This window comes from Wasmannia auropunctata, unplaced genomic scaffold (genome assembly GCF_000956235.1).
Source record: "Wasmannia auropunctata unplaced genomic scaffold, wasmannia.A_1.0 LD336041.1, whole genome shotgun sequence".
NCBI classification, from domain to species: domain Eukaryota; kingdom Metazoa; phylum Arthropoda; class Insecta; order Hymenoptera; family Formicidae; genus Wasmannia; species Wasmannia auropunctata.
In genome coordinates, this window is record NW_012026849.1 from 514,389 (window position 1) to 535,529 (window position 21,141).

The 21,141-nt window shown below is 34.4% G+C and overlaps 2 protein-coding genes across 5 annotated transcripts; both read left to right on the forward strand.

Annotated features, from left to right (window-relative positions):
• The first annotated feature begins 2,282 nt into the window (after positions 1 to 2,282).
• Positions 2,283 to 6,062, forward strand: LOC105451886 (ester hydrolase C11orf54 homolog). 4 transcript variants are annotated; one of them, XM_011692604.1, is made up of 7 exons: positions 2,283 to 2,458; positions 3,191 to 3,319; positions 3,680 to 3,778; positions 3,862 to 4,034; positions 4,671 to 4,932; positions 5,080 to 5,279; positions 5,554 to 6,062. In XM_011692604.1, the coding sequence occupies exons 2-7, from the start codon at positions 3,229 to 3,231 to the stop codon at positions 5,701 to 5,703; spliced, it is 975 nt and encodes a 324-aa protein (XP_011690906.1). In that variant the 5' UTR covers positions 2,283 to 2,458; positions 3,191 to 3,228; the 3' UTR covers positions 5,704 to 6,062. The 4 variants fall into 4 exon arrangements, with proteins under 4 accessions (XP_011690906.1, XP_011690905.1, XP_011690904.1 ...); XM_011692603.1 differs by having other exon boundaries at positions 3,202 to 3,319; XM_011692602.1 differs by having other exon boundaries at positions 2,283 to 2,434.
• Positions 6,063 to 8,203: 2,141 nt separating this feature from the next.
• Positions 8,204 to 19,211, forward strand: LOC105451917. Its single transcript, XM_011692649.1, has 4 exons — positions 8,204 to 8,384; positions 9,210 to 9,281; positions 15,298 to 16,816; positions 17,380 to 19,211. The coding sequence occupies exons 1-4, from the start codon at positions 8,370 to 8,372 to the stop codon at positions 18,915 to 18,917; spliced, it is 3,144 nt and encodes a 1,047-aa protein (XP_011690951.1). The 5' UTR covers positions 8,204 to 8,369; the 3' UTR covers positions 18,918 to 19,211.
• The last annotated feature ends 1,930 nt before the right edge of the window (positions 19,212 to 21,141 follow it).

Consider the following 21,141-nt stretch of genomic DNA (forward strand, 5'->3'; position numbering starts at 1 on the left):
AGAGAGAGAGAGAGAGAGAGAGAGAGAGAGAGAGAGAGTTCTATTATAGTACATATTGTATGTAATATTTTTCTTGAGAAAGTACAGGAAGGACCATCAAATATCTTACAAGATTGCAAATAGTTTCGATTAGCCAGCGATTAAATTAGAACAATAGATAGATTGTTGATAATGTTAGCGCAGTATATGCTTCGTATTTCAGAATTGATTTTTCGAAGATTAAAATCGACTGCTGTGTAATCGGTCGTGTTAAGAATGACGCGCAAAAAAAGGTGATACGAAATGATATATAAAGATATGAGTGCCAGATTGACAGAATGTACAGTTGCTTCTGCGAAACACCTGTAAAACATAATGGAACAAAAAGAAGAAGAAGAAATCATAGTTTTTATGTGACCCTCGTTCAAATTTCGGCAACGATTAATTCGCCAAATCTTTTACATTTAGATTTGTCTCCCAATAAATTTTGACCCCGCGTCATTGTGTCTTCCGTTTAACGATATTAAAATTTTTAATCATTTACTCCCCTCGCTTTTTTATATGTTGGAGATATCACGAGTGTATCAAATGGTACTAATGAAATACAGTTGCGTATGCAGGCATATAGGATTGAAGATTAAAATTTTTGCTTTGGAAACGAAAATATTATTTTTCAATATCTTTTGTAGCAAGTTTACGCTTCGACTTCGAAAGTGTGTAATAAGTGTGCCTTCTCTCCGTGTAAAAATAACACACTTTTATAATGTATTAATCTTACACGGAAAATCATACTGAATCATACATATGTAAGAAGGCATTTACTACACACTTGGATTTGCAATGTAATGCAAACGCGGAAATATCCCGCAGATCTCTTCGAGAGGCAGCAATATGGGCCTGTTCGTTTTAATTGCTTTTCCCACAGTCTCTTTCCTTCCTCCCTGTCTAAAGTCAGAATATGGTTATTCCGTTTGAAGAGTTGCAAAAGGTGCGGGTAAAACGATCAGACCTAACGGCGATGATGAACTCGAAGGACGACTGACTTGTGGTATGCATAATACGCTCGTGTGTATAAGTGTATGTCTGTGTAAGTCTTTTGAGTTTATCATCTATTCCTTTTCGGAGAAATTTATGGATTTATGTAAACTCCTATCCATATTTACATTGACCTTTTTCCCACCACACACGTGCGAAACGCGCGCGAACACACACACATCACCTGTGCGAAAGAAATTGCATATATAAAACAGATTTAGATAACCAAAGATGTGAAAAAAAAGCGAGATCGAATTGCTGCTCGTTCCTGTAATTATCAGAGACATATTTTGTTCTCATGTAAAGCACACACACCGAAATAATAAAGAATATTTTTTGTCGACGTAACCACTTATCTTTATTTCCTCTTCCGCAATGTGTGAAAGAAGAAGCGAGCCAAAAACAGTGCGAGTCAAAACTGCAAGTAACTTAGGTAGGTAACTCGTCTAAATAAAATGACAAGCACAATTGACTCCAACTCTTTCATTCGATCATTTGATCACATTTTAAAAATAATACTAGACAATTTCATATTTATAAAAATTATAAATACTTATATAGTTTTATCTCATTCTATCAAAAGTTTATTTTCCGTAACGGTAAACAAAAAGATTGTAAATAACGTTTCTATATACAATTTTGACAGTATGTTTAATTCATTGCGATAAACTAAATTAATTGAAGTGAACCGCAAATTGAAATATATGATAAATATTTATCTCTCAAAAAAAAATTTGATATAAAAAAACATGATTATAGATTTAAATAAAATATCGTGTTACAAAACTCAATATTCATTCGCGATGAAAAACAAATATTTGCATTGCGCAATGCATCTGTAATTACATGGTAACAAATTATACAATGGAAAAATTATTTGATCAAATCGTTGTAAGACCATCACAGTCAGATAACCCAGAGGAATGATCGATCTATAATTAAACTTCGATTCAATATCTATATAGATATCCAAATTGATCAATTATTTCTCTCTGAATAATGGTCTATATTTATATTTCATACAATATTCGAAGGCAAATTTTGAATTTAGGAGCTGTTTATCAGAATTCAGGAACTTTTTATGATGTCAAATAATCCTCTCTGTTGTCTTTAACAAATTAAAAATAAATGATGTGCATTCGTCAACTTATGAATTTAAATTATATTTACGATTTGACGACACAACTTCGATCCGTTTCCATTGTCCAATCCCGTTAAGCTTTAATATTTGTATATACTGTCGCTTTCTATTATGTTTGGAAGGAAAACACGTTCCTGCCAGCAACGTTTCATCTCCGGTTCAGTCACTCTCGCACGTTCTGCGAAAGGAATAACATCCCTCTCTAGGACGATTTGGCAGAATAATTAAAATTTAAACAATCTCTCTGCAACTGTAATCATCTCACGGCGTATCTTTGCAGTAAGTACAGACTACATTATATAGGTATGTACATACATATGTATACATGTCCGTGCATAATGTTCAAACCCATAACTAATATTCCTTTCACCGCGTTTGATGTTACCGAGATACGTAAAATGTTATAAGAAGTAAATGCCATGTCAAGTCATCAGTATTGCACTCTATCATTAAGATACATTTTATTGAATATATTTTACATCACATACTAATACAGTATAAATTTGAACTTTATTATGTAAGTTATATACGCTTCTATTTCTCTCATTTTTCTCTCTTTGCGAATATGATTATGTCAATACCGATTCATCTATTAAAAAAGAAGAGAAAGAAGAATAAAACATTGTTTTCTTTAAATAAATACAAAATTTTCTCAGTGTAGTTTACAGAAATAAATGCGTTAGTTAGAATGTTATAAAAAAATTAAGAATCTGGTAAAGCTCCTAATAAAAATAATCTCTTTAGTTTTATATTCTTATTCCAAAAAGGAGTTAAAATTTAAAACGCCAATATAGTTTACAATTTATGTAAAGAATTAATTTCTTGTTCAATAAATTTTTAAGATAACTTAAAATAATTACATTTTTTTCATAGTATTGCAGTATTTTATTATAGTTCATACACTACATTATTATTAATACTATTAATATTATTATTATTATTCTAATCGACGTTATCCTCACATTACAATTGTTTATTAAATTATTGATCTTTTAATTATTGTGTACGTTTTACTTGCGTTTGCTTATTTTATAGTCTCATTTCAGTTCTCATAAGCTGATAATATTAACATAATGAAAAATGGAAAATTTTCTTGTCCATCATCAAGATTCAAAGGAAGGACATGTTTGTTGGATCAACCAGATTTAGAAGAACTCAGAGATCGTATGTACATGATATTCCTCTCATACTTTATTAACTTTATACATCTTCGCCAAATAGTGTCTGGTCTATTCGAATCCAGATGTAAAAAAAAACTGACTTGATTATTCTCGGCATTCCGACGATCTACATCACTTGTTTACATTAATGCAATAATAAGACGAGATTGTGTCTCAAAAAAATGTATTTTCTAACAAATTAGTCAATAGAAAACTTTATTTGAAATAAATGGAGATCTTAGACAAGGGTAGAGGGGATTCGAATTGATCCAAACATCCTGTATACGATTGTTGAAACCGTCAGTATTACGAGGATTAATTTCATAGACACCGTATTTTACATATCTGTATTATGTCACAATAGTTTTGGACCAAAAGTTGAGAGGAAGCTTCAGAGATTTTAGGGTCAATGTAGTTAGGTGTCCTGATCTGACAGCTCATCCTTATTCTCTCGCCTCACAAGGTAAAAAGATTCAGTTTCAAATTCATTTGAATGTCGTCGATTGACATGCATTAAGAATGCAATTTATTTCGTTACATTTAAAGGACTGTGTGGCCACCCGGAAGTAATACAAGTCGGTAATTTCGAACATATGCATGACCCGCATATAGAAATATTACCATGGCATATCTCAGATCTCATTGATAACTGCTGTGAGGGAAGAGCTTCCTTCATCATAGGAGAAGGCCTGCTTCGCGATATATTTACAACTAAAGAAGTACATATTATTTCATACATATAACAATATTTTCCTCACCATAGCAGTCTCCGAAGATCAACAGGAAATTTTCCAAAGTCGTAATTTATCAGCCTATGGGTGTACTACATCCAGAGCAAAATATACTTTTTAATAATAATCGAAATAATGGTATTTTTTTCTTAAAGTACGTTCAGTTACCTTTAAAAACTCGCTAGATAAATCTCTTTAATGGTTTTTCCCTCAAAACTACGAATTTCCAAAAAAAAAACCGAAATTAAAAATTTTCTATTTCTTTTCTCCTGAAGATCTCGAATATTTTCAATGTCTCGATTTTCGCACCCATTTATTCTTCTTTCGGACTATTTGACGTATCAATTAAAAAAAAAAAGTTCAAATTCTATGTATTACAAAGATATACGCGATTGAAAACGTTGAAGATGTCGCACACCCAGTGTCCAGAATCGGGAAATACAGATATAGTGCTCTTGCTGAGAGTTAAAAAGAAATATTCTCTTATTGTTATTTTAGAAGAGTGCTTAACTTTAATTTCAATTCAACATAACTCACTATTGTTAATTCAATTTTAAGTAGACTTTTATTTTATAATTCTATTTTGTAATTCCAGCTTTATAAATGTCATCATTGTTGTTACAGCTTATGATGAATATGACGTATGCGCGGAAACGTGTACTCGACAACAACAGTTATGGTATTTCTGTAAATGATAAGAGGATCGTGTCGAAACGTCTTCCCGATTCCTATCCTGCTGTTTTCGATCTCTATGGCAACTTTCTCGTTTGCGGCGGTTTACAGAAAAATGTCCTCGAAGTGCGCGCCAAAAAGATTGATTCTGATGTGAATATCTTGCAACTGATACGGAATGCACTTTGCCAAAGATATCATAATTCCAATGTCGGTACGAGATAATTTATTATAGTTAATAAATAGTCAAATATATATTTAGTTAATGAACAAAGTAGGAAGCCATAAATAATTAATAGTTGATTTCTAATGTGCTTAAATAACATAGATAAACGAATTTTCTGTGTGAATTTTCTTGCAGGCTTGACCGGCGTGCTTCTCATAAACAAAGGTTCGATAGAAGCAGCCGTTGTGCCACCCGCTTTTATGCCTACTTCGTTGAGAAGAATTAACGAAACTGAGGATTTCTCCCTTATTAGATATAATATTCCAGCACCTCTTGCAGTTCACACTACAATGTTCAACTTTAACGAATTTGACCCACTGCCAGATGACGAAATGGTATTTATTCATGATGTTTAAATCATATACTATATCTCTTATAATCTAATTAATCACTGTTAAATTACACATACAAATTTTAGTATTTTTGTTTGAATGTTATTAAAAAAAATGTAGTTTTTTATATCACACATCAATTAAATAGGTCAAACTAATGTTACAAATTTTATAAGTTCTATGCATTTGTTGTGTAACTGGTTTCAACGTTATAATATTACTTAAATTCCCAAAATTAATATGTCATGAAGAATTCACAAATTATGTATTTTTTTAGACATATGTAGTTAACGAGTACAGTAATCAGATTATACCGAAAGACGAACGGATGGGTGGTAGCTATCGTAAAGATATCACACCACATGCAATGGAATTTGTAGGCTACTTTAATGTGCTGAACAAGTTGCATCGTGTTCATCGTGTGTAATATAAACTCAAACCCGGCACAGACTAACTCCTGTTTCCATATTCTAAGCAACATGACCGATATCACGCCTTTATAACATATAATTGTTATAGATATAACTTAACGCGAAGCAATGTTTATTGCTTTTACCTAAACCATTGTAATTCAAAAGTAAGCGTTAATAATATAAACGTAAATTTCTTTATTTTAATACAAAATTTATATTCTTCAAGCTTATAATTTTGTATTAGTAGCAAAATTTTGATTATTATATATAGCATTGTTTAAAAGAAAATAAAGTAGGTATATTCCTAACAATATAGAGTAAATTTCTATTAATGTAAACGAATTGAAAAGAAGTATACATTTATCAAATCACATCGAATTATGTTATTTGTCACATTTTTACAAATCCTTTACAATCCTTTACAAAATTATGAATTCCCTTTTTTCATTATTTTCTAAATTCATAATTTAAATGAGATATCTGTGTATCATTTTAATTTCGAAATTGAATATTGAATAAACTATGCAATAACAAAATACACAAATATTTTCTTAATAGGCATATGTTTGTCAAGCAAAAGAAGAATAGAATAATTTCACAATTATTGTCCTCGCACTTATACATTTTAACACAAAATGCAGGAACAATCTTTAAGAACTTTGATCTCATACATTCACGTACGCGATAATTCAGATTAAACGGATCACATATCTTAATTAATGTATTGAATAATTAAAAAAAATGCTATAACATTTAAAAAAAAACAAAGATTAATTAGATTACTTTATTCTTTATGTTGCATAAATATTTTATTTGATATATATGTTTGTACTTATAATAATATAACTATTTTATGAAAATAAATGAAAAAATTATAGTTCGATAGTTAAAAAATTGGAATATTTTTGATATATCGAACGTATTCACATGTACCGATTTCCGATATAAGTGGTATACTGTACAACTTGCCATTTACGGTATAAGGGAAAACTGGAGAGGAAAATAAAAAAATGAGAGTAGAATCTGTTCTTCTTTTATCGGAATAAAAGTTACGATCGCGTTTATTATATTACAATCCTCACATGTTTATTATGAATAAAGTACCAATAGTTTATAAGTTTTAAACGTTTGACAATTTTCATAAAGTAAACTCTGCACATTTGATATAAAAATCCAAAATTTACGGTATAAGGAAAAACTGAAGAGAAAAATAAAAGAATGAGAGTAGAATCTGTTCTTTTTTTATCGGAATAAAAGTTACGATCACGTTTATTATATTACAATCCTCACATGTTTATTATGAATAAAGTACCAATAGTTTATAAGTTTTAAACGTTTGACAATTTTTATAAAGTAAACTCTGCACATTTAATGAAGATCCAAAACTTTTTTTTTTAAACAATATCAAAGTCACTCTTTTATTTAAGTTAAGAAATATCTTTAAAAATTGTAAAGAAAAACGATTTATAAAATTGCATTTATAAATCATAGCATTCTTTAATTCTCCGTTTTTTTTTTCTAAAATGTGAAGTTGTTGCATGTTACTTCACAAAATCAAATATATACATAAATTGAGACAAATACATAAAGACATGTTTAATTTATATCTTATTGCTAAATTTTGTGTTAAACTTATGTAAAGAATGTAAAGAATTTAAAATGTTCATATAATTTTCGTATAATTTTCAATCTCAGAGCAATTCTCACTTTGTATAATACTTTTTATTTGCGTTTTCTTCACGATCATAAATCTTTTCTTAAAGATCTTCTATTTTATCGAACTTCTATCTAAAAAATCAATTTAATTGCTTCGGTGAAATCGAGTGCCGCAAGTATAACGACGTGCATAACATTCGAGAATGAAAGAGAGGAAAATTGAAGAGTCATTAAAATCCCCCTCCCCTCCAAGCGGCCAATGTCACTTTCACCACCTCGCGTTCCGCTACTGATGAATATGAGACAACAAAAATTCAAACAAATGAACGATCCTCAATTGTGTATTCGGCGTATAACAATTCTTTGAGATAAATATAAAAAAAATCGTTATTAAATTATCTTACAAAACATTGAGTTTACTAGCCTCCGCAAAATATTCAATTTTTTTGTAGAAAGACACATATGGATTTCCTGGAGGAGATCCATATAAGTCACGTTTAGTTCGAACACTAATTCCCGTTTGAAAATGAATTCGAGATACGCCGAGGATTAATTTCCGCCATCGGACTAATACGGAAACACACGTCCCATACCCATCGCTATAATCTCTCTCTCCGAGCCATTCACCCTCCACGACTGTCCCTGCCTCTCTCCTCGTCGCTCTCTCCACTCACGACGGGTCCTCTCGCTTCCACCGATCACCAGGTAAGCGACACAAGTGAGGAGCGTGAGGCGTGCATCGCGGATGCTGGAGGGATTTCGTAGGTGGCCGCTGCCGCGGCTTCTCGAATCGCCGGCGTGGGGATAACTGGAGCTTCGGCTTAAGTCAACTGTATCGCCTCAAGATGAAGTAGTACACACTGTCTCGTTGCGGAGTGCATGTGCCGGGCACGCGAATAACGGATCGCGCGGGTAGAAGCGTGCAAAGAGAACCGGAAATCGTCGCCGGGGCAGGATAACGCGGAGGGCTTGTGCAGTTCGTTTCCCGAAACTCTTGCTCATTAAATGCATTAAGGCAGAAGATATGAGACTCTACGCTGTGAGTTAAATCAGTTTCTTACGTTTCCTCCTTCCGCACTTTTGCAGAGTGTTTTAACTTAACTATAGTTTAAAAGTAAAAAACCGTTCTACGTTTAATATCTTAACAGTACGCAATTCTATACTTAAAAGAAATCCTAAATTCTGAATAACTGTAAACAGTTAATGAGTATCAATAACGATAATAATGTAAAATGAGAATCATTCTTTTTTATATGAATGCTATTACAAAATTAAATCTAGAATATTGTATATAAAACATAATTTTATTGTAACTGTTTATTATTATATTATATTATATTAATTATTAAGTAATTAAGAGTGAATGTTACAGAGCAATTTTTTCATTATTTCAACTAATTATATATTATATTATTTTCTATATATTTGTTTATTTTAGACTAGTTTATATTATTATATTATTATATTAATTATAAAGTAATTAAGAGTGAATGTTAACAGAGCAATTTTACACTATCTCAATCGATTATATATTATATTATTTTCTATATATTTGTTTATCGTAAACTAATTTATATTAATAATAATTTTTAAAGTTAACAAATAATGTCAAATGGTAATCTTATTTTTATTAGAAATAAACGAAAAAATAAAAATTTTAATTTATAAAAAAATATAATTACAGAACAGAAATGTGTGTATGGGTATGTGTAGATTTATTGTAATTTAATTAAGATGTATTACATTGTATTTTTACGACAAAATGCATTTTTATAAATCTATAGATATTTTTTCATTAAAACGTAGATAATAGAGCCATTTTTTGCTGCACAAAATTTATTATGATTACTTTCCTTTTTTACAGGTTGCTCTTATAGCATGGGCGGCATTTATAACTGCATCTTCGGAACATAACATCAGTTTGAATGATGAAAAGGTAAATTCCGTGAATGTTGTATTAAATAATAATGTAGAAAATTATGTAATTTACGTAATTTATTATCAATGAATTTTTCCGAGAAAATTATTAAAATACAGCATTTTATTATTTTTTTATAATAAATTATATAATGCAAAAATTACAATTATAACTTGTAATTTTTAGTTACAAATTTTAAGCAATTTTAAACAAAAAATGAATAATTCATTAATTATACAAGCTTCGAAGAGATATGAAAAAAATATTGCACATGTAGATTCTCTGTCTTAATTTATTTACAATCAAAATTTAGTTAGAACGTTTTAGAAAATGATTTTGAGAATGGTGAAAAATTGTAACGAAAAAATGTAATTAAGTCTAGAACAGTTCCTATATGCGGTAGAGAAAGTTCGAGGACGATTGAATCGCGCGTCATTAAAAAAGTTTCTTCTTTTTAATTTCGATAGCTATAGCTGTAGGGGATATCTGGCTAATAATGACAGGCCCTAGCTAGAGGTTTAGGTGAATAGAGTGCTTACAAACATCCTTAACCTTGGGGCATAGAAATCTTTAACCTCGATCTACTTGCAGCGCGTCATTCAAGTGCTACTTTACGTATAGGTGCGACGAGCCGAGATGAATTACAGCTGGGAGCTCGCATAGGCCGAGTGAATGTCGTAGTTTCGAGGAACGGAGAGAGAAAGAAAACATTTTCACTTGCAACACGAAATAGTTCATTGGCTGTGGTTCCCACCTTTTCTAAAATGTCTTTCGCGAAACACCGGCAATTCCATTGAAAAAAACGAACAATTAATTCTTCTTCACATCACTGTGTACAATATAATTTATTGATAAAATGAAATATTACTAATTTGCGAAGAATATAAAATAAAATTGAATCCGAACTAAATGTTTCATACATGAATAACAAAAAAACATAAATATGAAACAATATATATATATATATATATCTATTACATAAATATGAAAATTTAACTCTAATTTATAAAATTAGATGAATTTACGCCAATGATCAGTATTTTGAAATTTAATCATTGCAGAGAAAATGGTAGTCAAGAAAGTCGAATACTTTCGCGTACATCTTTATTTGCATACTGGAAATTTTCACGTCTTCGTGTCAGAATGTATTTCGTTTTGTCTGCCAACAAGTTTCTAGTGCAGTATAAAATTATTTGTCCAAGAAGTCTTTTTACGGATGATCGTTATCATTTTAAAAAAAAATTAGAAATGGAAATTTTCTATATGTATTATCCAGAAGATGTATAAAAAAAGCGTGGCAATCACACAATTTTAAAAATAACATTTAATAAAAAATTGTATCAAAAATAAAATAACACGAAGAATGGAAGTTTCAAACTTTATAAAAGCATAATAAAATTGAACTTTTTGCACGCATAATTTAATAATACAAAGAAGAAACTTTTCTCTCTCTCCCTCTCTCTCCCTCTCTCTCTCTCTCTTTCGATTTCTATTAATTTTTGTTGACAATTAAAAACGATAAACCACGCTGTATGTGTGTATACTAGAGTGAACTATACTTGGAACAATTTTTTCCGAATTTTTTTCACGACACCCCCTAAAGTTGTTCCATTTGGTAAAAAAAAATTTTAAAAGTTGAGCTCGATCGAACAACGGGAACACGTGGCACAATCCTGTTAAAGTTGTTAAAAAAACAAATATTTTTTTCACAAAAAATAGGAAAATCCAATAAAAAGAATTCTGAATAAAAATTAAATGATTTTCTTAGTAAATGTTGACCATAATAGTATGTCTTTTAATAAATATAGTATATTTAAATTGTAAACAAAATAAAAAAATATATATATAAAATTTTCGGATTTTATTGAACAAGCTGCAATTACTTTTTTAGAAAGTTTAGGAGAAAAATATCTATTCGTCGACAGTTTTGAATTATAAAGTTTTCATGCACTAAATTTCAAAAATATAAATCATAAATCTATACTAAAATTAAATTTAAAAGAATTTTAAATTGAGAGTTAATTGCATACTTCTCTCAGGTGTTTTTCTCTTTTTCTCTCTTTTTCTGAAGCACATTACGGAAATATTGCCATTTAATATATATTTGCAAAAAACAAACTTGACATTTACAAAGTGTTCCAAGAATTAACTTAAAAACTTCAGATTAGATGTGTCACGTCTTTCCGTTGTCCGATCAAGCTCAACTTTTACACAATTTTTTTCCATCAAATGGAACAACTTTAGGAGGCGTAGTGAACAAAATTCAAAAGTTAAAAATAAGGTCCATCCTAGTGTATATATATATGTATATATATGGAAAACAATAAGTCATATAATAATTTAAATTTATTTTTCTGAGCGTTTCTGAGACTTCTTTTTTTATTAATTTTAAATCTTAATTTTTTAATTAAACGTTCTTTAGTTTGCCGCTGATTGAAAGTGAGTTTTCCTGTAGCAAGATGGAAGTGTCCCTATAGATTTCTTTATATACTCTCACGCGAAATAAACCGTTTAAGGATAAACGGTGAAAATTCCGCGTCGTGCAGGCGCGAGTCGCGTCAGCGGGCGGGTTAATCGCGGTTGTTTAGTTCGAGTGCATTCCGGGTGAAATTGATGCAATTGCTATTATACAAATATCCAGGACTGAATTAAGAGGTGCGCTCGTGGAACGTTTGTCAGGGACAAGGTAAAACGCGACAACGGGCGGAGAATGCGCCGGCGGGCATGACGAGCGTGTGCATTTTCTTCGCGTTAAAAGGAAACTCGCCAGTGAAAGTGGCCACACGCGGACGTATAAATTCGTCCGCCGGTGATTGTGCCGCCGTTCCGACGAAATGCACCATCGCGCACCATCGTGTGTTACACAATGTCACGCAATGTAGGGAAACGAATCGATCGACGTTTGTCAAGTGTACGATGGATAGTCACCGCGGCTATGAAATTTTCCGGTCGGGAAGCTGAGAAAATTATATCTCGATCGACTATTTTATGTTCTTGAAAAAAGTCGATTAGATTAATGTCGCATCGTGCAAATCTTTTCAATTTTACTCTTTCAACATAATCAGCGATATTTCGGGCTGATTCAGTTATATTGGGTTTGTGGGTAAGAAAAATAAAAAAGAAAATTTAAATAGGTATGCATTTAAATTATGCGTTAACAACTTATTTTCTTTTTTTAAGATGAGACATTCTCTAAATATTATTTTAATCTGATTAATAAAATATATGCAGATAGTTCAGTAAATATTTATTTTCTTGTGATGACACGGGAACAATGTATGGAGAAAGTTGTTTGCGTTGTGTTTATATATAAATCGTGTATCAAATTGAAAAGATAAGACCGCTCGCTCTTGATACAGCAAACTGGTGCCTAGCTCGACGTAGTTACGGTTATTCTTTATTGATGCCCCATAAAAGGCTACACTGTTTGTTATGATTATTTTAATGCACCACTTCTCTCCATATCCGTGTCGGATAAGCCAAACGATAGTCAATTACGTCTTGATTTATTCGTAATATTTACGCATCCATGCAGCGTCACAGATCCGTAACACACGCAAAAAGTTCCTGACGCTTCTAGTTCACTAGGAACGCTGTTCAAACTAGGTCATCATTGGCAAAACGAAATATGGAAATTTGAATCGTAAAAAAAACAGATAAGTCTCGAAAAGTACATATATAATGTAATTTTCTTTTTTATAATAATATTTGTTTTAGAAGTAGTGTATTAAACCGAATTATCTTATTTGTAAAAAGTGATTCGTCCACTAAAAATTGAGAAATTTTATCAAATTAAGCTTTAAGAATTAAACCGCTAAATTGAACTCTTCAATTAAACTCAAACGGATCTTGATTTATATTTAATTAGTGACCGTAAAATCATTATCCAAATTAAGCTTTAAGAATTAAATCACTAAATTTTACCTTTTAATTAGACTCAAACATAGATCTTGATTTATATTTAACCGTTGACCGTAAAATTATTATCCAATTATTTGAAATTTAAAGCATTAAAAAATTTCAAATAAAAATTTTCATACAACAGACGAAATAACAGAGTAAATTCGCAATTTATAAGATGCATTTGACAAAGAGATACAGCTTCAAAAACTCGATCTAATCGGATTTATTTCTTTATCCCGAACCGTTCAATTAGAGATATAGAAATACGTGTTTTGTGAAAGAAAGCAAAATATGTGGTTTCGGCAAATAAGGAGAAAGTAAAGGGTCCACCGGCGTGGATTATTGAGGACGTATCAGCTCCGCTTCGGTCTCGCTGGACCATCGGGATTTACTCGACTCTCACTGGTTTTTCTTTTGCGCGCGGTGCAGGAATGCGGCGCATCTTTCTCGTTTCTCCTTTCTTCTCGCTCGAACGCCACGGGAGAAAGGGAGATCGGTGTCGGTACCGTAACTGCACCTTTCTCTCGCGCCGGGCGACCGACAGATGCGTTATTTTCAGCCACCGCGCCGATCTCCCCGCGACGCGTAAAGATCGCCGTGCGGGATTACGACGGGAAACTACGACGGGGTGCCGTAGATTCTTTTTAATGGGTGTGCCCGTCCCATATAGCCGGAGCTCCGCACGATTCTTTTCGAGAACTGGTTAATTATCTCTTAGCAAACGACAGACATCTTAGCGTAGCGAAACTCATTGACGGTTTTTTTTCTCTCTTTTCTTAACAACAAATTTATCGATTTTCATCCTCGTGACTACTTTACAGGGCAATAATTAGCAGTCGCATTTTCGAGAAAGTTGGTCGATTATGATAAATGACCAAAAAATTCGTTGCGCTACAAACTTTTTGGAGAAAATATTGTTCTTTCATTCGATTACACTTTTTTGCATAATGTATATACGTACATACAATGCGTATAATCTATCAATCACTATGTTTAGTTTTTTGCTTCACAAAAAGTGTGCCGATATCGTTACCTTGGAACAGTCGAAGCATATTAGTCGTCGATTTTTATCGCGAGCATGCGCTACACTTTGCATTTTTTTTACGCTTTTTTCTTGCAAAATCTTCTGGGTCACCGCGATTTGCTTCGTTTGGAGATCCGTGGATACGCGAGTATCTCGTTTCCTCCGGTCAACAACATCGATGTCAGATACCGCAGAAAGAGTTTAAAAAAAAGGAATAAACGACTTCAACGTGATAGAATGAGGAAAGTTACTTAACGAGCGTTCGAAATAATTTAAAAGCATCGGCGAACAGGATAATTAAGGCTGCTTAAGAAAATGAAGGGAAGTGCTTCTTAATATCGTACATGATAAGTTACGTAGCCGGTGAAATAAATTCTCTCGTACGTGTGATTTATGCAAACATTCGCATAAAGATACAAATGAATGGAAAACGATAATTATAGCTGCACTAATATCAGACTTCTTGACTTCGTTTTCCTATGAATTAATCGTCGTTTGTATAATAAAAAAACTGAAGATTGAAAAGGAGATAAAATATATGTTACAAAATGTAAAAATGTGATAAATAAATGATACAAAATGATACAAAATGTAATAAATAATTTTTTAGTATTATTATTATTTTATTTCTTAAGTTTCGATAGCTTTAACTTTTTTACACAATGTGTTATAATTTCTACAAATATATATGTATAAAGTGTTATATTTTCGTGGAAAACATATATATCGTTTATTTTTGAATGTATTAATCAGCATATAAGTTTATAAATTTATTCAATATTTATTTATATGTATCAATAATTAAATAATAATAATACTATATTAATAATTAATTAATAATAATACTATATATATGTACTAATGCTAATCGATAATACTATATATTACAAGTTGCAATAAATAAAATACAAATATCTTTTGAATTAATAAAATCGATTTACGCATTATACATATAATATGTTCTTACACGACTATAAAATTTTTATTTTTATAATTTTGCAAAAAATATATTTCCGTAATTTTTTTTCCAATGTAATTTTCACCGTAAAATTATTCTGAGTAATCGTGAATTTTCTAGACAATTGTTTTAATTTATTTATTTTTCAGGCTGCCGATCACACGGAGTCTCATGGTGTGCCGACGAAGCAGATAGTGCAGCCATACGTGACGGATGAAGAAGCGAAGAGTTCTGGGCAGACGGGCACCGAGGATCAGTCTGACGATTTCGCGAATGCCGGATTAAGTAGATCAGCAGTTCACGACGACGAGGAGAGAGGATCGAATGATGGCGTTTCCACGACCGATTCCTCGTCGCCAGGATCGATTTATGCGACGCCGCTCTCCGAGACAAGTATCCGTTTAGAGACAACCGACGAGTATCCATTTAGAGAGTATCCAAGTCACGCGCCAGGGGACACCGAGGATGTGCTCCTTGTCGAAAATGCCGGCAGTTTTGGACAAAAGGTCCGGCAGGATCGTCCGCGTGACAGAACAATTGTCAGGACTCGAACAGTCGTTCGAACGAGCGAGGGCGTCGTCCGAGAGGACGACGAGTACACGAGTTTTCAGAACACCGTGCCTTTCAGCAGCACTGTGTCATCTCGCGAAAATGGAGATAACGACGGAAGGCCTTACACGTCAGCTACTCGGGAACCATATGTGTTCGCGCTGAAGAAGGAAAGTAATTTAGCGGACGACGATTCGTCTTCTGACGATTCTAAAACGATCAAGTCCGAAGCTGCAGCCGCGGAGAATTCCGATGAGATTTTCAGTGAAATCACAACGGAAAACCCGCCGCCGGGCAACATTGCCTCGATCCTCGAGAACGATGTCGTGCCCGAAATTCTACCGACGCCACAAGCGAGATTAACCCGAGCGCATAATGATACCGCGAGCGGAAGGATCACGGAGAAATCTGCGGAGTCTGCGAAAAAAACGGAGAGCGTTGTGAGAACGTCGACGACCGTGGAGATCAGTCCTTCGTTTCAAGCGAGATTTTCAGGCCCCATCATAGTGGCCGACTTGCCCGATAGAGAAACTCGGGAGATGGCCGTTGATTACATGGACGATGCGTACGAGGCGTACAAAGCAATCGGGAACGCCGAGATTACCTCGGAGATCAACGCCGAAGGCACCAAAGCCGCGGCTTCCGCAATAACATCCTCGGTCATGTTGAATCCTCTGCAAGTCGGGATCACGCTGGTGAACGCCGACCAAGCCAGGTTGACGGACGACAGGGAGCGATCTGCCGGGATGGACACCGAGGATTATCCCCAGGACGATCTTCAGCGTCTAGCAACTGTCGACAAGGATTTCGTCAAGAACAATGACAATCAATCGCATAGCGATTATCAGAATGACGGCTTTGAACGCGACGACGCGGTCGAGAAGCGCGCCGAGGTCGACATACAGAAAGTTCCCGACGGCTCCGTCGAGATTCAAAAGTCCGTCGAGCTGTACCACACCGCGCCGGTGCACGAGATTCATTATCCCCCGGAATACATTCAACAGACTTCAAACCTCGGCGTCATCGAGACGAACAATATTGGAAATTGGCAGAGATCGAAGCAGCCGTATGATCAGGTCGAGCAATCAGAATTACGACCGACTTACGATATCTATCAAGGTAGTGTAACGTTACCTCTTGATCGTTCGATCGTTATTTATTTATCTCAATTTCATTCCAATCTTTAAATAAGATATATTTATAACAGAGAGTTGTTAGCAAATATATTTATAAAAAAACCCTTAAATTTTAATTACAAAGAGCCATGTTTAAGACATAAGGCTTTTAAAAATACAATAGAAATTAACTAAATTATTAGTCAAAATAATATATTTTATTTATTAATATTTTACTTTTATACGGAATCGCGAATCCGCACAAAATCTTACATAAACTTCATATTGAAGTTAAAGAGAACTGCCCTAATAATAATTCCGAGAGACGACATTAACTTTCACCAAATTTATTCTACGCGGAAAAAAGGCTCTATTATGATGCAAACTTAGATTAACATGCAACGACGGATTAATGCTCGCCATATGCGCATAATAATAATAATTATTATTATTATTATGCTCGCATTATCAAAACACGCATCAGCGCCACTACAAATTGCCAGTTTTCACTCGTATACACGTGGTGGAATGCGGTAAACACTGCGTTAATATTGACTTCCGTTCCAGGTAACGACCAGGACGAAAAGAGCGTCATTAAGGCGCACGCATCCGCGCTCCCGCAGAAGCTCAACCAGCACGAATACAATGCCCTCGAGGACGACGTTGGCAGACCGGTGGCCTCGGTCGTGGCCGCCGAGTTCTCAACGATCGCTCACGGGCAGACGCCTCTCAAGCTGCAGCAGTTCAAGTACAACGGCATGCAGCCCGTTCTGCTGGCACCGAGTCAATTTGATGACACGTTATACGATCAGTCCAGCGTACGACATATATTTAACGGCAACGATAACGGCACGCCGCCGCGCGCAAAACCTATCGGAAGTTCCACGAGACAAGAAACGGCGAGCGAGCCCGCAAAACCGTACGTGCCGAGCGCGTATTCGGGGCAGCAGCCGCAATCGTCGAGTCAACCGCACGATCATCAGCACCCATTCCGCTCGCCGGAGGTAAGACGGCCGGAAGTTTCGCAGCTCCTTCTTAGGATAATCCCCGAGGGATCGTCTCCGAAGGGCGGCTTCCTGGTGCCGATCCCGCGGCCCTATTCTCCGATCGAGAAGATCGTCGAGAAGACGGTGCACATGCCGCACGCGATCGAGAAGAAGGTACCGGTGCCGCATGTCGTGCACATGCAAGTGCCGGTCGAGAAGCAGATCCGCCTGCCGTCGCACATCTATCCGCTCCACATCGAACGGGTGATCGAGAAAAGGGTGCCATATACGGTCCAGCGATTAGTAGTGCAGCCTCCTTCGTATCCGCTGCACGTGAGGCTACCTGCGGCTTACCCGGCATACCCGGCGGCACCGACGATCGAGCAGCCGGCGGCGCACGCAACGGTGCCGATCGAGAAGGCCACGGAGAAGCCAGCAGCAGCGGTCTCCTCGCGGCCATCGCGGCCGTACCGTGCGAACACGGACAGGCCGCTCGAGAGCGGCGGCGGCGGCGGCTCGACCGAGACCAGATTCACCAAGTATTATCAAAAGCCGCTGGAATCGATCTTCGCTGGGGGAAACGCGAATTTCCACGGCACTGCCAGCGGCTTGACGTTCGCGCCGCAGAGCGAGGCAAATGTGTCGCAGTTCTACAGCGTTCCCTACAGCAGACCGTCGGCGTACGACTACAATGTCGACGTCGGCAAGACGACCTTCATCCCCGCGGCGCACTTCTCCAACGTCAAGCTGGTGATACTGCCCAAGAAGTTCGGCAGTCACATGATACTGCGGCCGCACACGGCCACGCCGTCGTACGCGATACCGTCCTTCGGACGGCAGATCCTGTACAATCTAGTGGAGAAGGACAAGTCGGCCAAGGATGAGTACGTGGGGCCTACGCCGCCGCGCAAAACCTCGCAAGGCAAGGTGTTCCCTCAAACGAAGTCGCCGCAGTTCTCCACGAGTTCTCAATCGTTAGCCAATCTGAGGAAATCCAGGCAGCCGGAAGCGCAACATCGCGGAAATTTCAGGCAATCGAAAATGGAGTACGGCTTCAAGCCGCCTATGGTACCGTCCATTCAGTATGACGAAAATACCGCCAGTAAAGTAGAGAATTAATGTCATGGCTTATGATAGTAATAGTAAAGATTAAACGAGCGTTTGAAGTGCGCCATCAAAAGTGTCTAAGGGACTTTCAAAGGTTTCTCGAGTATATTTTAGATGTTTCTTGCACTCTTGCGTTATTTGAATATTTCAGAACGATTCATGGATATACGGTTGATCTATTGAAAAATAGATATTAATGAATAGGAGAGAGAGCTTATAATTTTTCCTTCATATCCACAATGAAGATTAATTTGTGACACATTTTAATTTTTTATATACTTAATATAAATATATATATTTATTATTGAAAATTATATTTTTCAATCACTTGCTGTGTTTTCTAATTTATTTCGAGTTTAGTAGTGATTTTAAATTGTTTTGAAATTTATATTAGCATTAGATCTATGTTATATTTTATGGTAAAATGTTATATCTTTGTATTTTATATCATATTATCATAAGCATCTGAAATTATTTTATCAGTGTTGTAAACAAGTGAGAAAAAAGTGATAGTTTGTATGTTTGTATTACAACATATAAAAAATTTTTTATTGTAATATTATTAATTGCAAATAGAAAACACAATTTAATACTGTTACTGTTAATACAGTACAATATATAGTTACGATAATGGAATGGACGCATGTGTAAGTTTTGTACAATATATTTTCTATTTTCATACATTATTTGCCACTGCGTTGTTTATTTATACATTTTAATTCTATTTTTATTGTACTCCTTTTTATATATTATTATATTAATCTAAATTTACTTAATTTTATTTTTACAAATTTTTATATATTATATTGAGTTCTTATCGATCGTAAAAAAAATTAATACTTATAAGAAAACGTTCGCAATCTATTCCACCTTCACTCTCTCGATTAGGTATGTGTAATAAATCAAAATAAGAGGTATGTCTTTTGTTACAAGTATTTCTTTACTGCTTATGAAATAAAATATTTTTTTAAAGAAAACCGATTCCTAAACGTTAAAATTAGAGTAAGAGATATGAAAAAAATGTTTTAAACTAAAATGTTACGCTTTTGAAAACACTTTATGAAGGCATACATTTTTTAAAATACTCGCTACCATCCACTATTATTTTCGAGAATTTTAAATTTTTTCGGACGAAAACAAAGCTTCTTTCTAAACAAATTTTGCATAAAAAATTTGTTACAGTCTCCATTTATGCACACTCTTCAACAAATTGGAAACATCTGTCTATTCATTGTTTCTCATTAATACTGATTTCTTCTTTCTAACAGGTGCGCGTAATCTATTTATAGGTATCTGTTATAACTGTAAACGTATATTTTTTTCATATTTATTATAAATATTAGTGCTTTTTTATATTTATATTTACGGCAAGAGAAATTGTTTTGATTATTTACTCGTGTTATTTTTTATGCTGTATTACAAGTCTCAAATTATCATTAATGGATATTATGCCTGCAGTAGATAGCACATAACTACATTATGAGGCTCAGAGAACTGAATTATCGACATAGATAATTATGGATGGAAAAGAGGAATAAAATTATAAATATTTGCATTCGTACTAACAATAATAAGCTAAACATTTATTAATGTCTCGATATAATTTATCTTGTTTAACATAATATGTATTAATATCACGAAATGTATATGCGAATGTGTCTATTGTTTAAATTCAAAGCAATACTTCGTAAAAGGTATGTTTGCAACGCTATTAACACAACGGAGTTTATTCCTTTCTTCTCGCATTGCTCAATTTCATTATGCTTCACATTCACCTAGCTAAACTGCATTTTTTATTTGCAATAAAATTTGGTAACACACTTCTGTATCTCCGAGAGCGCATCGTTGCGTATCGCTCAGCGAGCCATGGCGCGATTTTCCGTAATGCAAGCGTAATACTCGCGAATTACTCGCTTGCCGTTTGACTCGTTAAAAAGTCTGGCAAACTGCATTTAACGTAGCATAACGATTTAATAATTTATACGTTGAACGTTAACAAGTCGTGTAACATGTTTCGCGCTTGCACAAAGACGTATAGCCAGGCATTCCTATATCACGTAAACATCAGGTACATTAAAGAGCAAATGGAACATGGAAATTAACATAAATTGAGTTTCCACGTGTATACGTCGGATATATGAAAACCGCACGTTTGATACATCTCATTTCAATATCATTTTCCGTGAGAATATCTCTCTACATAAAATGTAAATATCGTACTGTCATTACCCGGCTA

Excerpts from the sequence above, each read along its gene's own strand:
- LOC105451886 (XM_011692604.1), top strand. The coding sequence starts at position 3,229 with ATGAAAAATGGAAAATTTTCTTGTCCATCATCAAGATTCAAAGGAAGG. Across the intron at positions 3,320-3,679 it reads TTTAGAAGAACTCAGAGATC|TTTTGGACCAAAAGTTGAGA; the intron begins GTATGTACATGA and ends ATGTCACAATAG. Across the intron at positions 3,779-3,861 it reads TTATTCTCTCGCCTCACAAG|GACTGTGTGGCCACCCGGAA; the intron begins GTAAAAAGATTC and ends TTACATTTAAAG.
- LOC105451917 (XM_011692649.1), top strand. Across the intron at positions 9,282-15,297 it reads TCAGTTTGAATGATGAAAAG|GCTGCCGATCACACGGAGTC; the intron begins GTAAATTCCGTG and ends TTTATTTTTCAG. Across the intron at positions 16,817-17,379 it reads GACTTACGATATCTATCAAG|GTAACGACCAGGACGAAAAG; the intron begins GTAGTGTAACGT and ends CTTCCGTTCCAG.